Genomic DNA, 14,128 nt, shown 5'->3' with positions numbered 1-14,128 from the left:
CCCCAGAGCAGAGCCGTCCTGTCTCAACAGGGCTCTCTCCCCCAGATACATCGGGCAGTGTTATCAGCTTCGATCTCCACCTGGGACTCATAGTTTTGTCTTGCGAGTGTTTGATACATTTCTTCAATCAGCCTCAACTTTTGCTTTCCCAGGTTGTTTGTCGTAGTTTCTCACAGGCCTGGTTTCTCGTCTCTCACAGCATGTGGAATCTGGGTCTACTGGTGGGACAGGATGTGAGAGACTTGTAAAAACAGATCCTGAAAGAAACAGGCCTCTAAGAAACAAAGACTGAGGAAAACAGCCTGAGAAAGAGATAAAGGAGGGGGGTGGGAGTGGAGGTCCTCCAAGCTAAGGAATGTCTCAAACACTTGCAAGTAATAAAACTACAGTCACGGGGTGGATCATGTGGAGTTTGGAGCTGATAAGGCTGCCTGGATAGCACAGGCTGGGCTGGAGGAGGGAGCCCTGGGGAGACAGGAGGGCTCTGCTCTGGTGCATCTGGTCAAGGTTCAGGGGCCACCTGTCCAGTGAATGACCATTGCTTCATTATCCACAAAATGCATATTAAAGTTAACACCCCTGAATTTGCTAAAAGAGATTATCAAGATCATGCTAATGACATCATCCCACGAAGCACCTTACCCCTCCCCATACATGGGATAAGCAGGTATGTGGGTGGACCTGGGAGATAGACCCAAAGAAAGTGTGTATATATTGAGGGGAGTGAAGTGAAGCGAGGAAGACAGATGCTTCCTTGAACCCTCACTGGCAGGACTGATGCAGGAGCATGGACTGGTGATCTCTATGTCTCTATTTTCTCTATCTCCCTTTCTTTTTATCTTTTTCCTTCACTAAGTAACACAAGGCATACTGTATTGCTTGCCATAACTCATTATATACTTAGCCAATTATCATGTATCCAATTAGCACTTTGTGGGAAGTTAATAAATGTTTGGACTTTGAGACTTGTCTCACCGTTGTCCACTCCGTTCGGGATTTATGAATCTGAGTGACTTGTCACCCTCGTATGAGTGGGATGTGACACAGGAGCATCCCCAAGTCCAGCCCTGTTGCCATCCCCCTCACTGTGTGCTAGGGAGCCGATATTCAGGTCTACCCCGGGTTGCTTCCCACAGAGCAGTTGTTGGTCAGGTCAGGGCAAATCTGCTCACTGCTGTCAGTGTCCCTCAGTGGAAGCAAGGTGCTCTATGGGTGCTCATGCCTCAGAGGAGCACTCCCTGCGCTGCTTCCTGGCATGTCACTAGCTGTCTCCTGCATTGCTTTATCCTGTTTGCTTCTGGCTGATACGCAAGCCTTGGGCCCTGCATTCACAGTCAGGCCAGGATGAATCCTCCTCTTCTCTGTGCAAGGTCTTACTCAGACCCTTACGGAGAGTACAGTGTCACTGTGAACATGAACATGGAGTGTGTAACACAACTTCAACATCACTGCAGACTGCATGGGCTCAGACAGATGTCCCAACGGGCACCAATGAGCACTCTCCATCAAGCAGCACTGTGCCAAGCCCATCTTCAGGAGAGGATTGACAACAATAAAGCTGCTAACAAGGATCTCCCAGGATGAAGAGGCACTGTGGTGGTGACAGCTGAGCCTTGTCTGTGGGCAGGAAGGGATTTCTCAGCTGCTGTAATGGAGTTGAATCCTGAGAAGGAAAACAGCTCTAGCTGCAGGATTGCCCATGTTCATCATGTGTCCAGCTTCTTACTGACCCCTTTTAAGCCTTGATTTGCATGCTGCAGCATAACTCAGTCATAGCAGATGTGATTTAGTGTGACGTCCCACATAGTCCAGACTAATAGTGTATCTGTTTTCCAGGCCTGGGAGTGTTTGTGTGGCATTTATCATTTGCCTGACCATTTCCTGTGTGGCAGGTGGAGAGAAGCTGTGCGAGTCATTTAATTTGTGGTAAATGAGAGACACGGTCTGAAGTAAATAGGATACACTTCAAGAAGGACAGAGGCAAAATAAGAGGAGAGTGAAAGGAGATAGGAATAATCAACCAAAGAGGTGAACAGAAAAAGATCTCACTTGCCAGCAATGCCCTGCAATAGCAGAGATACTGTACAGGAGAGCACAGGCAAGAGAGGGGTGAGCAGGACACATGAGCTGGTCTTGCTGCACTGCTTCTCAGTGTAAAAACCTCAGCTCCAATTCGGGGTACTAGGCTTGAAGAATGTGAGAAATGGGAGAGCAGCAGGGACAACGTGTCTAGCTGAGAGGCTGGAATCAGGGAGATGAAGGGAGATGTGTACCCCTAAAGAGGCCCTGGGCTGGCAGGATGAGGAAGGCAGTGCTCTCAGGTTGTAAGACAGGAGCAAAAGGCTTAGGGCAAAGGTTTCAGTGGGTGTGAGAGGGACATGCTGGCAGCCATCACCAGATGATGGGTTGGCAGCACTGTCCTTGGAGGTTAAGAAATGGCCATGCAGGTGATGGGAGAGATCCACTGCTCAGGGGACATCGTTCTGGGACCCCCAGGGACTGGGTGAAGTGCTGGTCAAGCATCTGTCAGAAGTAATTTAGAACTAGCTGCTCCCACCATGGACCAGGTTGGACTGGTGGACTAACCCCTCCTATCCCTGCTCCAGGTGGCACTGTGATTTAAATGAAACCTACACATGAGAATGCGTTGTCAAGATGACACAGTTGTTCATGCAGTTGAAATATCTAGTACTATTTCTGGAGCGCCCCTGAGTTCAAGTGCAGTCATGGAGATCAGGAGAGAGGGAGAGTGCACTGTGGCCTGACATTAAATTGCAGACTGAGCTCTTTCAGTAAGCGGAAATGTATCAGTTGTAATACATCTTTCATGCCATTGGCATTTAATATTATTAAACATGGGGCATCTGCGAATGAAGACATTTATTTTTACTTCTGTTTATATCACAACTCAGTTTCCAGTGTACTTGTATTTATCCAGGGTGAAGTGTATTCACATGCTCTCATGTTAGTAGCAAACAAGAATACATTTCCTATGCAAATATTTTTATGAACTGTTTTAAAAATTTGGCATGTCAAAAGTTTTAAAGAAGGTACTAAGAGAAACAGCAGCTGGACTTTCTTAGGACAGTTAAAAGGTGACTACCGGGGATATATTTTTATTAGCAGTGGTGGCCAGAGAAAGAGGTATTGGAAAAATTGCAACTTTTAAATATATACTATTTGTACAACTCTGAATGATCTCTCATGAGATGCTATGCTCTATGAGATAACAGCAGTACCAAAATATGGCAGTAGCTGCATACTCGTATCTGTGTTTAGGTGCTTTTATTAAACTCTAATCTGTAGCAGCTTACTGAACTGTCATGCAAAAATGCTAAAGTAAAGCTGAAGTAAGAAAAGAAAAAAAGAGATATGCTGCGTGATAAAGGAACGATGCTGGGTGGCTGACGGCACTACCTGCCAGCTAGCATCAAGACTGCAGCTTAAGACTGCTGGCATCCCTGCGCACCACAAGGCATCTCCTCGATTACACCCCTTTGGATGGTTTTGGTGTACGTGCCTGTGGGTGCTGTCCCTGCCCAAGCCTCTCACTGCAGGGTTGCCAGCCAGCATACAGAGGTGATGCAGATGTGGCTCCTTGAGGTAGGCACATGAGCTGGGAATTTTTAGCACTGTTTAGGTTGCATTGAGGTTTGGTCTCTGGGTTTCACTGGAATCACAGCAATATTTGAAGTTGAGCTAGAAGCCAAGGTATTACCTGTCATGATTTGTATGTACAATCTTAGCTAAAAACCAGTTCTAGCTTCCTTCCTCCCCACTGCTTGGGTCTGAGGGATCACAGAGCTAAAACACTGGGCACTAATGCCCCTACCAGCCTGTCTATCCAGTGCCATTATAACATACCACGTGTAGACAGGCTTTGGGTAACAGGGCTTCCCCTGAGCAGAGCTAAGAGCTTATTAAAATAATCCATCCCATCCAGAAGAGCCCAAAGGCACTGCAGAAAGTCTGAACCCAGTAGGGTTGTGTCCAGGGTTTGAGGGCTGTGGAGGGTGCACTGCCTGTCCCCCAGGGAGGTGAAGGAAAATCCAGCCCCTCCCTCTGTCCTGTTCCCAACAGTGGTTTGCACCAGATTTGGGGTTTTTGCTCCACTCCAGTCTTTTTACAAAGCCTCTGCGGGTCAGGGGAGGGTAATTATATTTCACACTGAGCAGACAATTATGTTTCTCAGTGGTTAGCACTAAATCTGTGAACTGAAACTGAAAATCTTTTCCATGCACCTTGTGAGGAGTTTATCCTCTCACCAGCCTGGTCTGTTCAAGGTGCTTGCCATTGGCTTGTCTCAGTGACAGAGGGTAACGATGCCTGAAGGCAAAGCTGATCTTCACCTGAAGGAGCTACACACTGATGCTTCCTAATCACAGTGTCTGTGCAGGGCAGAACTAAGGGTGTTTGCTCATTTGGGCCATTTCAGACCCTAACGTCTTTGAATAACTTTAAAATTTATCCTTCACTTTAAAGATATTTTGAACCGAGGTTCATGACTACATCCCTGTTTTGAACCCATAAGTGTCAGATATGGAAAAGGCAGAAGACTGACTGTTTTAAATGGTTTTGGTGGGTTTCTGCAGCTGGTACTGGGATAAATTCAGAAGGAGTTAATGAGTCACTGTAATGCCCAGTTTGGAGGAGTTGTGGGGACCGCCATGGACCCTGTCTGCACTCAGCTTGGCCTTGCTCACTGAATTTTCATGCATGGATGCTAAATGTGGTCTTCTTACGGCTATATTTAGGTGCCTTAATTAGTGGTGTGTAAGAGACGTTGTTCATGGCTCTGGAGTTAGCAAGAACAGGGAACATTCAGCGTGGCTGGAAGCCAAATCGCTTTGTTGGCAGCCCACAAGAAGAGACTGATGCTAAGACTTTCTTAGCCCTTAGGTGAGCCTGGTCTTGCCTGTTCTGCACCCTGTGGTGCCCACCAGCACCCTCCTCATGCTGCCCTGTGCCTGGGGCCACTGAGGCCGTGCTCTGTGCTGTGGTCACTGTGAGATGAGATATGCTGTTTAGCAGCTTTCCGTGCTCAGCCAGGGCATACAGCTGGATCAGGCCAGCTAGCAAGTGCTTTCAGAGGTTACTGTTGATGCTTCATTAAATCCTGTTAGCACAACTTGCCACAACGTGCTTCAGAGGCTCACTGCTTAGTATTTCTTGAGCTCCTTTCTACGGGTCAATAGAGATTGTACCACAGCACTGATTAGCACGAAAGCAAAAACCAAACTCCTCCATGGCTTTGCCAGAGCCTGCTGAAACCCACAAGGAAGGGTTTGGCTCCTCCTGTGTGCACACTTTTTGCTTGGCCAGAGAACACTGTGAGGGGAGTGAGAAAGGGTGTGGGGACCCAGCCGTCCTCTGGCAGAGCAGACACGGAGCTGTGATGATGGCTGTCCTTCCTACGGGCAAGGATGAGGGTTTGACCTTGCTATTAGCTCTTTGCTGCTGCAGAGCTCATCCATTCCATCGAACAATCTCTCCACTCTCCCAGGGGTGTTTGTAAGACAGCCAGCCCTGTAGCGTGCTGCAGGCAAGTACCCACTATTTAGATATCCTTACCCACATCTTGAGCATCACCCAGTTCCTTCTGGTTTATTCCCAGTGATACTCCCAGCCCCTTCCAGGTCTGATAGATTTTGTTTGCACCTCCTGCCTATTGGATATGGCTGACCTTTCTTCCCGTGCCTTTACCAGCAGATGTGTGCTGCTGAGCCACACTCTGGTGTGTTTTCAGTGGTTCCAGTGGCTTCACTGGTCACTTCCAGCAAGCAAGGGCAGGTCACCTGCAGCCGCAAGACCTGTCTGCCCTGCTGTGCCTTGGTGTGATCTGGTGCAGATGTTAGCAGAGATCTCCAAGACGAATATGTGAGCTGGAGTGAAGAGAGGTGCTTGCCCTGAACAGTACAGGTTTTAGCTGAAGCTGGAGGAATGAGTATCTTTGAGGGCAATGATCCTGTGTGGTTGCTGACGCCTGAACAACCCAGCCATCCCCTGGGCTTTTCTGCTGGTTTCATTCCCTGCAAGCAGAACATTTCCTGCGTCATTTATTTCCAAACAGTAGCAAAATAAGCCTAAATCCTTATCTCCAGTCTGTGAGCTAATCCTTCCATGGGCCAGGAGCAACACTGTCAAATCAGGCTGTGAGTATGACTCAAGGCTCTCTGTGGTTGATAAGCATGTTGCTGCTGTATGTAAATGGGCTTCTTGAGAGCCCAGAAGTGGTCCTGGCACAGACATCATCCCCAGCTCAGCGTAACTCCAGCTTCAGCCTCTATATAACAGCATCGATTTGCAATAGGACCATGACAGGCTAGGTTTTGGAAGGCTTCAGGGCTGCAGGTCATATCACACCCCTGCTGATGCATGCTTGGTTGGTGGCTCAGGGAGTCGATGAGGATAATTTTGCTGTGTTCACAAAGGAGTTTGGGTTTCCTTGATCTTCCCAACTGAAATACTCCAGGGAAGTCTCTGTTTTCATTCACTGAATTTGCCAGACCTGTTGCTGGTGTGTTTTGCTAATAGAGGAGCCCTTACCCTGGAGGTGTTGTCTTAACCTACCCCTGCGCAGGGTAGAAGAAACAAGAAATGGTCTCTGAAGACCTGGTAGGCTGGGTGCCCCTTCCCACTGAGGATAATAAGGATGGGAGTTTTGGGCAGCCCTGTCGATCACTTCTTGGAACTTCTCACCCCCTCAAAATCTGTCTGTAGGCTCTTTTGCATGGGAAGCTGCCATCCTAAGTCACTTGTGCTGCTTTATAAAGTGGCCAGATCCTGTCCCAGCATGGCTGTGCCCAGAAATCCCTTCCTGTCAGGAATGGCAGAGACTGCAACTATCAGTGTCATGGTGACAGCAGGGCAGAGCCAGACTCAGCAGGGGGAAGGATCCCCTCTGCTCCAAGGGAGGTTATGGGGACTTTTCTGTCTATGTTCATGCCAGCATGGTTGACTTCCTCGCTACTTTAAAACATAAACATGTTTTGCTTTGTTTAATCGAAACCTTACAGCAGATGTTTTATGATTATTCCACCACTGGGAAAAAAAAAAAAAAAAAAAAAAAGATGCTGAAAAGTGCCAGCATCATGGCTTTTATGGGAGAGTTTTATTAACTCGGCAGTTTGCTGTTCAGCTAGGGAATGAAGGCATCAGCCAAGACACAGGAAATCTAGTTTAAATGACTCCCATATCGTGGATGTAGAGTTTGGTATGTGCCAGCATGGGGAGGGCTGGGGTTGAGTCTTCCAGGGTGATAGGTCTGGAGTCAGCCACACCTCACCCTCATCCTTGTCCTCACTCTGCCCTTGCCCATGGGACTCCGCCTCAGTCATCTTCCACCTCTTGCTCCTCTTCCAGTGTCAGTACTCACCTTTGGGGCTGAGAGGACCATCAAGGGTCCTGCAACAGTTTTGCCCACACTGCCTATAGGACCAGAAGTCCCATGCCTCAGTTTCCCTGCCTGGAGAGCCAGAGAGGAGCCCAGGCATAAGGCAAAGGGAGTGTGAAGTCAGTGGGGGACTTGGCCATGGACACAGAAGCATGGGGATATATAGGGGGTTTCCTCCAGATCTCATGTCCCTGGGGTCATGCTCCATCAGAGGAGCAGAGTCCATCCCCACGCAGCACCATTTCTGCCCCTGCCGTGAGCTTTTGTGAGATGTCCCTCATCACCACTTCAGCCAAGAGCATTTTGCTCTCCTGCTGGGACCTGTTAATGATAAAATCGATGCAAACACTGCTGTGAGCAGCTCCGGTACCCGTTTGATGAGCTCTGCAGGGACAGACAGCTCTGCAGACTCCTCAGCATCTGTCAGCTCCATGGGGGGGATGCTCTGCCCCGGCTCCCTCTCAGCTCCTGATGAGCCCCATGGATGTAATGTAAGCAGGGATGCCAGGGGAGGATGGGCTCAGCTACATGCTGTGTGTCAGAGCCCCATGAGTGCCCTTTCTACACCTGGCCGTGGCATCCATTGCGAGGGAGGGCCCATCAGCAGCCACATGCAGAGGTGATGTTTCCCTGCATTGCGCATGCTCGGGGAAATTGCAACAGTTCTGCTCTGAGACGGGCTGCTCCTCAGAGGTCTGATGCAGGCGAAGCCCCTGGATTTGTAGGATGCTGCCACGTGTATCCAAGCAGATGCTGCGGTGCTGTGGTGGTGCCGTCAGCCAGCCTGCAGTGGCCTGGCCAGCTCACATGCACAGGCGCCCCGGGAAAAGCAGATGGAGGAATAAGGGGAAACTTTCCATTCCAGTGCCCCTGAAAGGACATTATAATTTTCCTTCCTTGTGTAATCCTGCTTGCCTGGTTATGTGGCGTTAAATTAGGGCTCTGGTTCGGTTACGGCTCATTACAAGCTTACGTGTGGCTTTGTTGCAGCTTGCTCAAAAGCACCAAAGGAGCTGAAAGTTGAGGTTTTAGGGACACAACTCATTGACTAGGAGCTGAGATTTGCCTGTGGCTGGTGACTTCAGCAAGGGTCAGACATGATCACCATGGACCTGGCATTACTACCTGGAGGGTATCAGTGAGGGACCCTCCCTGACCCTACCAGTGGGGAAAGCAAAGGGTTTGGGATGGATGTAGGTTGATGGGAGATGGCTCCAGCTTTTCCTACCTGAGCAAATGCAGTTGCCTCTTTAGCCTGTCCCAAGGACCTGTGTATGGTGTTGTGTACAACACAGGGTGCCAAAGGGAATGTTTTGAATGCTGTCAGACAGCAAAGAAGCTTTTCTGCAGAAATAGCTAAGTCCTGAAATACCCCAAGCAGCTGTGTTTATCCCGATGCTCTTGCTCAGAGAGATGCTTGGCTGTGACGTGGGCCGTTAGTACAAACATTGCTTCCAGTGCCCAGACCAGAGCCACCAAGGGCGTTGCTCAGTTAGTAGCATTAATAACAAACCAGCACCATCCTGGCATGCAGTCAATGGACTCAGTAAATAAAACCAACCTCAGCTCATCCCAACGTTTAGGCAAGGAGTGGGGCTGCCTTCTCAGGATCAGATTGGTTTCCAAATGTCCCCATTCCCCACCCAGGGCTGCTTTCACCAAAGCCGTGCTCTCCAGCAGCAGAAGAAACCTCTGCTCTGGCAGAGTTGTGCTGGGTGGGATGAGGGAGAAGATCCCTGGGGACTTCTTTCTCAACCATTATTGCCTTCAGCAATGCCCAGGTTTGCTAGAGAAATGCAGCAAGATCCCTGCAGCCCTACAACTTTCTTTTTGTTGTGCCCTGGTGTTTCCTTCCAGTGCTAAAGGTGTGTGTTTGTAATTGCTGCACCTGGGGCCATTAGAGGAGCTGATTCAGAAGGTGGAGAATTGATCTTTTCTAAGCGGGGAGAGAAGAAAGCAGGCAACCTCCTTGCTCAGATGCTGCATGCTACTCCTTGGCCTTCTGAGAGCATCCCCACGCAGAGGCTGTGCTTTGGGGATGCCAGGAGGAGCTGGCACAGCAGCTTTCTGCAGGCTGACTCCAAGCCCAGCTGGTGATGTTCCCCCTTGCTGTGTCATGAGGTTGGGGACCCACTGCCACCTCTCCCAAGCCCACCTGCCAGACTGGGTACCAACCCTGCCACTCTCCTGTGCTTGGCATCTGCTTTCTGGGGTGCCCAGAGACATGCTGAGCACAGGGGACCTTCCCAGAGCAGGGACCCCCCCAAATCCCGAGGCAAGGCAAGACCAGCAGGCTGGGGAAGGGGAAGGCTGTGAGCAGATGCAGCACAGAGCAACAGGATGTGGCGACTGGGCAGGTGCTGTTTTGAAGGAACCCCACAGGGTAGATGCTCAGCTGCAGGAGGGCTTGGTGGGCTAAATGCAGGCTGGAAAATTCCTCTGCTGCAGCTGTGTCTGCCAAGATATGTACCTGGAGAGCCCAGACCCAGTTATTCCTTTTCCAAAGCCCCCAGGCTCTGGAAGGAGCAATCCACTGATGCTGCAGCCCACAGCAGGGGGAACATGCCCTGCCCCAAGGGTAGCACTGGTACCCTTAGCAGGGACCTGGAAGCTCCTGCTGCTCCCAAGTGAGGACTGAACTGGACAGGCTTATTTCCCTCATGCTACATGATTTCTCCCAAGATGCTGGGAGTTTTCTCCAGCACCCACAGTGGGAGGCACTGGGAGGGTTTTATCATGTGCTGCAGGACTGTGGGTAGGGCTTGTCCTCCTGCCCATGCTGGGGCATGTGTTGGGTTTGGCACAGCAGTGTGCAGTGAGGCACAGGGCTGTCCCATGGGATGCTCCGGGTATGCCCCAAACCCTTCCTGACCACCCTTACCCAGCCCGTGAGGGCTTTTACATATCCCATGGCACCTTGAGCTTGAAATACAGGACAGGAAGGTGCACTCCCCATGGATCAGTCCCCAGCAGGGGATGAGAGCTGGGATACAGCAACCCAGCTGCTCTCCCTGCACCAGACCTCTCCTCATCTCCATGGTCCTCCCTGCTCACAGCTCTGCCCCGCTTTGTTCTCTTTGCAGGAGAAGAAAGGCCAGGAGGTTAAGAAGGGCCCCGAGGTGGAAATAGCAAAGCTGGACAAGCTACTTAACCTGGTGAGAGATCCGGAGACTAAGGCAGGGAAGTGAGCGGGGGAATGATGGCTGTGCTGGGGGCTGCCGGCCCAACAAGCCCAGCTTTGATCAGCAGCTGTTTGGCATGCAAGCCATGGGCCCCGTGCCACCCACTCTTTGCATAGTGGGAATACTTTGCCTCTGTGCCTGGACAAATAAACAGAGATGCTGGGAGAGCCGTGGTGTACAGTTCTCTCTGGGGTCAGGCAGCTCTGGTCCCCCAGAGCCACACAGCCCTCCTCTCTTCCCCGCCCTTGGCTGGGCCTGCACTGGGTGAGAGCCCCATGAAGGGCAGGGAAGGGATGGTCCCACCAGCCCTCAGGAAACCTCAGGCCTGCAGCTTAATGGCAGCCAGTCCCACCATAAGTGGTTGCCAGAGAGACTGAGCACTGAGCTACAGCCTCACAGCCATTTGTGGCGTCAGGTACACACAGCCCCCCGGATTTTAGGGCAGCAGCCTAAGCCAGAGGGTGTCTGAGGACTTGGCCTGGCCCCCCCATGGCTGTGGGAGAAAGACGTGCCATCACTCCAGCCAGGGTATCACAGCAGCTGCTGGCCACCAGCTTCGGGATGCTCACAGCTCCCCTCTCCCCAGGGTGGGTTCAGCAGAGGGTGCTTAGCCACCTCTGCCCAGCTGGTGGCTGTAGGAACGGCTGGGCGCTGGGTTTGCAGAGCCTTCCCACCGCTCCAGCGCTTTGCAGCAGAGGGATTAGCTGCTACACGGCTGCGGTGGCCTTGCCGCATGCTGATGAGCAGGGACGAGCTGTCACCGCTGGAGCCTTGCACACAGCTGCCAGGACTGGGGAACAGCGGCGCTTGTTCCACCGGGCAGGAGTGGTGGACGGTCTCCTCCGTCCACTTAGCTGTCCTGTGTCCCCCACAAGCATCCCTGTAACTTAAGGCCACAGCCTGGAAACTCTCCAGTGCCTCCAGCACTGGGGGTAGGGGGTGCTTCCTGCTGACAGCCACGTGCCCCCAGCCCGGGCAGACACGCTGCAGGCTTGGAGTACCCAGCCGTGTTTCTCATCCAGAATTTAAAAGCCACAGAGGGATGCAGACATGAGCCCTTCTTGTCACCATCACCCAGCAAAACACCCACAGTCCTGCAGTGACATCGGTCACCAGCCCTGGGGCAGCCGCTCCTCCGCCCCGCGGGACAGGCAGGATGTGTCCCCTCCGCTAAATTTTTCAGGCACTGGGCAGAGCTCAGAGACACTGCCTGGGTCCTACGATTGGTTTATTAGTCTAGTAAAAACAATGCTGCAAAGGGATGCGTTAGCTACACCTGACAAGGGGAGGAACCGCAGGCTCTGCCAGGCCTGTCCGAGCCTGCACAGGGACCCTGGTCAGTGTCCCTCCCAGCACAGCCCATCCCTCTGTCCCCTCACTGCAGTGGCTGTGCCAGCACGGACATTGGCTATTGCTGGGCTCTAGGATGGACCAGGCAGAGCCTGTCCAAAACCCACATCACCTGCAAGCACGGCAGGAGAATGCAGCTTGACAGGCTTGGGGACAAGCCAGACCACCAGCATCCCTCCCCGCAAAGCCACAGTGGTTCCCGGGGAGCGATGGGGCTGGAAATGCTGTTTGTCCAGGCACCCTCATCTCCCCATGTGTCTCCCAGCTCCCTGGCAAAAAAAAACATCCCAGGCTGCTCTCAGTGGGGATGGGGATGCCAACGGGGGCACATCTGCTGCCCGTGGGCAGGTCAAACCCCACCAGCTAGCGTCGGCTGGGAGCAGGCAGGAGAGCAGGCAGGGACACGTGCCCAGTGAGGAGGAGGGATGTTTGCCGAGCAGTGTCGGTGCTAAAGCTGGAGGGGACTGACAGACAGACCGGGGGATGAATGGACAGACCATGCAGACCCTCCTGTGGCTCATTACATTGGCTGCTGGGGCAGATGGGTGCCAAATGCCCTCCTGAGGCTGGGGGTACATGGCACCCCAGGGCCACCCCCAAAGACACCCAGACTGGTCCCCTTCAGGCACATCCCACCATGGGGCAGCCAGCCCGTTCGGAGACAGATGCCCACGCTAGCCCCGCTGCCTCCCCTCTCCAAGCCCCCATCCAGCCCTGCTGAGGTCTGCAGCGCAGTGGCCACTGGCCCCGGCCACCAGCGGCAGGGAGGAGCCCATGGGCTGTCCCTAAACACGGGGTGTGCTCGAGGTCAGGGCTCCTGCTGTGTTTGCTGGACACTGGGACAGGCAGGATTGTCCCCATCGCACATCCTGGCCGATGTCTCTCCATCCCCACGGTCACTGTGGGCATCTGCAGGGACTTCACACACCAAAACCACACCAGCGAAGGGCTGTGCCCTGCATCACGGCACCTGCGAGCGGCTCGGCGTCCCCTCTGCTCTCATCGTGCCTGGTCCAGTGCCCCAGTCCCCACGCAAGCATCTGGGCTGGCGTCACTCCCTCGGCACAGCCGGGTGCCCGACTCCCCAGGCAGCTCAGGGCTGCAGCAGGTACTTCTCTTCATTCCTTGCCTCATCTACATCAGAAGATGGACTCTTCTTGGGGCATGAGGGGGTCCTGCAGGCCTTGCAGAGGATGAGGAAGAGGATGAGGATTAGCAATGCAATGATACAGTTAAAAGAAATTGCCACAACCGCTCCAGTGGAGAGAGCGGCCCCCATTGCCCCCGTCCCACAGGAAAAAGAGGGGCCCAGAGCTCGGCCCCACGCTTGGGATGCCAGTGAAGCGATCAAGTGCGCAGCCTCCGCCTGCCGGCATTGGCGGGGGACAAAGGGGACGGCGGTGGTGAGATGGGGCCAGGTGGGCAGCAGGGACGGCGTCACTCTGTCACAGTTCGGCCACTCGCAGCCGTGTCCTGGGCTTCACCGTGACACCAGGAAGGACTGATCAGAGCTTTCTCTTGGCTTCCCTTCCTCTGCCTGGGCAGCGGGGACACGGGGACCTCGCTCCTCCGTCCTGCACCTGGAAGGGAGAAAGTCACCGTCACCACTGGCACGAGGGGACAGGTTGCCCAAGCCCCTCGGTGTGGGCTGCGGGGTGCCAGCGGGCAGCGAGCCCAGCGCCCAAGGGGCTTTGCTGGGGTCTGGAGCCAGCTCTCAGGTCAGCGGCTGTTTGGGGGACCCGTCCAGCACTCCACACCCCAGCTGTCCCCCACTGCCCCCTGCGAGCGCCGCCAAGCCGGTGCCCCCAGTGGGAGATCCATCGCCTCACCCCCAGCCCAAACCCTCCCCCATCCCCGGGGCGTCCCCGGGTGACTCGGGGCGGCCCTGGCCCGGGTCTTCTCCCCTCTCCACCCTCCACTTGCTTTTGCCACCGCCTGCATCCCGCTGCGAGGTCCCGCACCCCAAAACGGGGCGAGCGGCTGGGCGGGCACAGGTGGGGGGTCAGGGCAGCCCCCGCTTGTGCTTGTTACCCGCGTCGGGCAAACCCCGACTTCGGGGGTCCCCGGCGCCCCTAATCCCACCGCCGAGGAGCGGGACGCCAGCGGAGCCCCCGGCCCCGTACCGGGGCATCCAGCAGCAACAGGTCCCGCCGAACCCGCCCTCCCGTCGCGGGGCCCCGGCGTCACCTACCTGCCTCCGCTC

The 14,128-nt window shown here is 53.6% G+C and overlaps 2 protein-coding genes across 3 annotated transcripts in view; one reads left to right on the top strand and one right to left on the bottom strand.

The window, feature by feature from the left end:
- Window positions 1-10,742, top strand: part of DNAI1 (dynein axonemal intermediate chain 1) — a 150,862-nt gene extending 140,120 nt beyond the window's left edge. For both annotated transcript variants that reach the window (XM_026865439.1, XM_026865438.1), the window contains one exon: window positions 10,477-10,742. In XM_026865439.1, the coding sequence (XP_026721240.1) occupies window positions 10,477-10,581 (105 nt within the window). In that variant the 3' untranslated portion in view covers window positions 10,582-10,742. The remainder of the gene's footprint in view (window positions 1-10,476) is intronic.
- Window positions 10,743-11,784: 1,042 nt separating this feature from the next.
- ENHO (energy homeostasis associated) lies at window positions 11,785-13,532 on the bottom strand. The gene has a single exon (XM_026865446.1). The coding sequence runs from the start codon at window positions 13,202-13,204 to the stop codon at window positions 13,019-13,021; it is 186 nt and encodes a 61-aa protein (XP_026721247.1). The 5' UTR covers window positions 13,205-13,532; the 3' UTR covers window positions 11,785-13,018.
- Window positions 13,533-14,128: the final 596 nt, after the last annotated feature.

Source organism: Athene cunicularia (genome assembly GCF_003259725.1).
Source record: "Athene cunicularia isolate RWA chromosome Z unlocalized genomic scaffold, athCun1 chrZ_part1, whole genome shotgun sequence".
NCBI classification, from domain to species: Eukaryota; Metazoa; Chordata; class Aves; order Strigiformes; family Strigidae; genus Athene; species Athene cunicularia.
The sequence above is the reverse complement of the archived record's forward strand: the minus strand, read 5'-3'. Positions and strand labels throughout refer to the sequence as shown.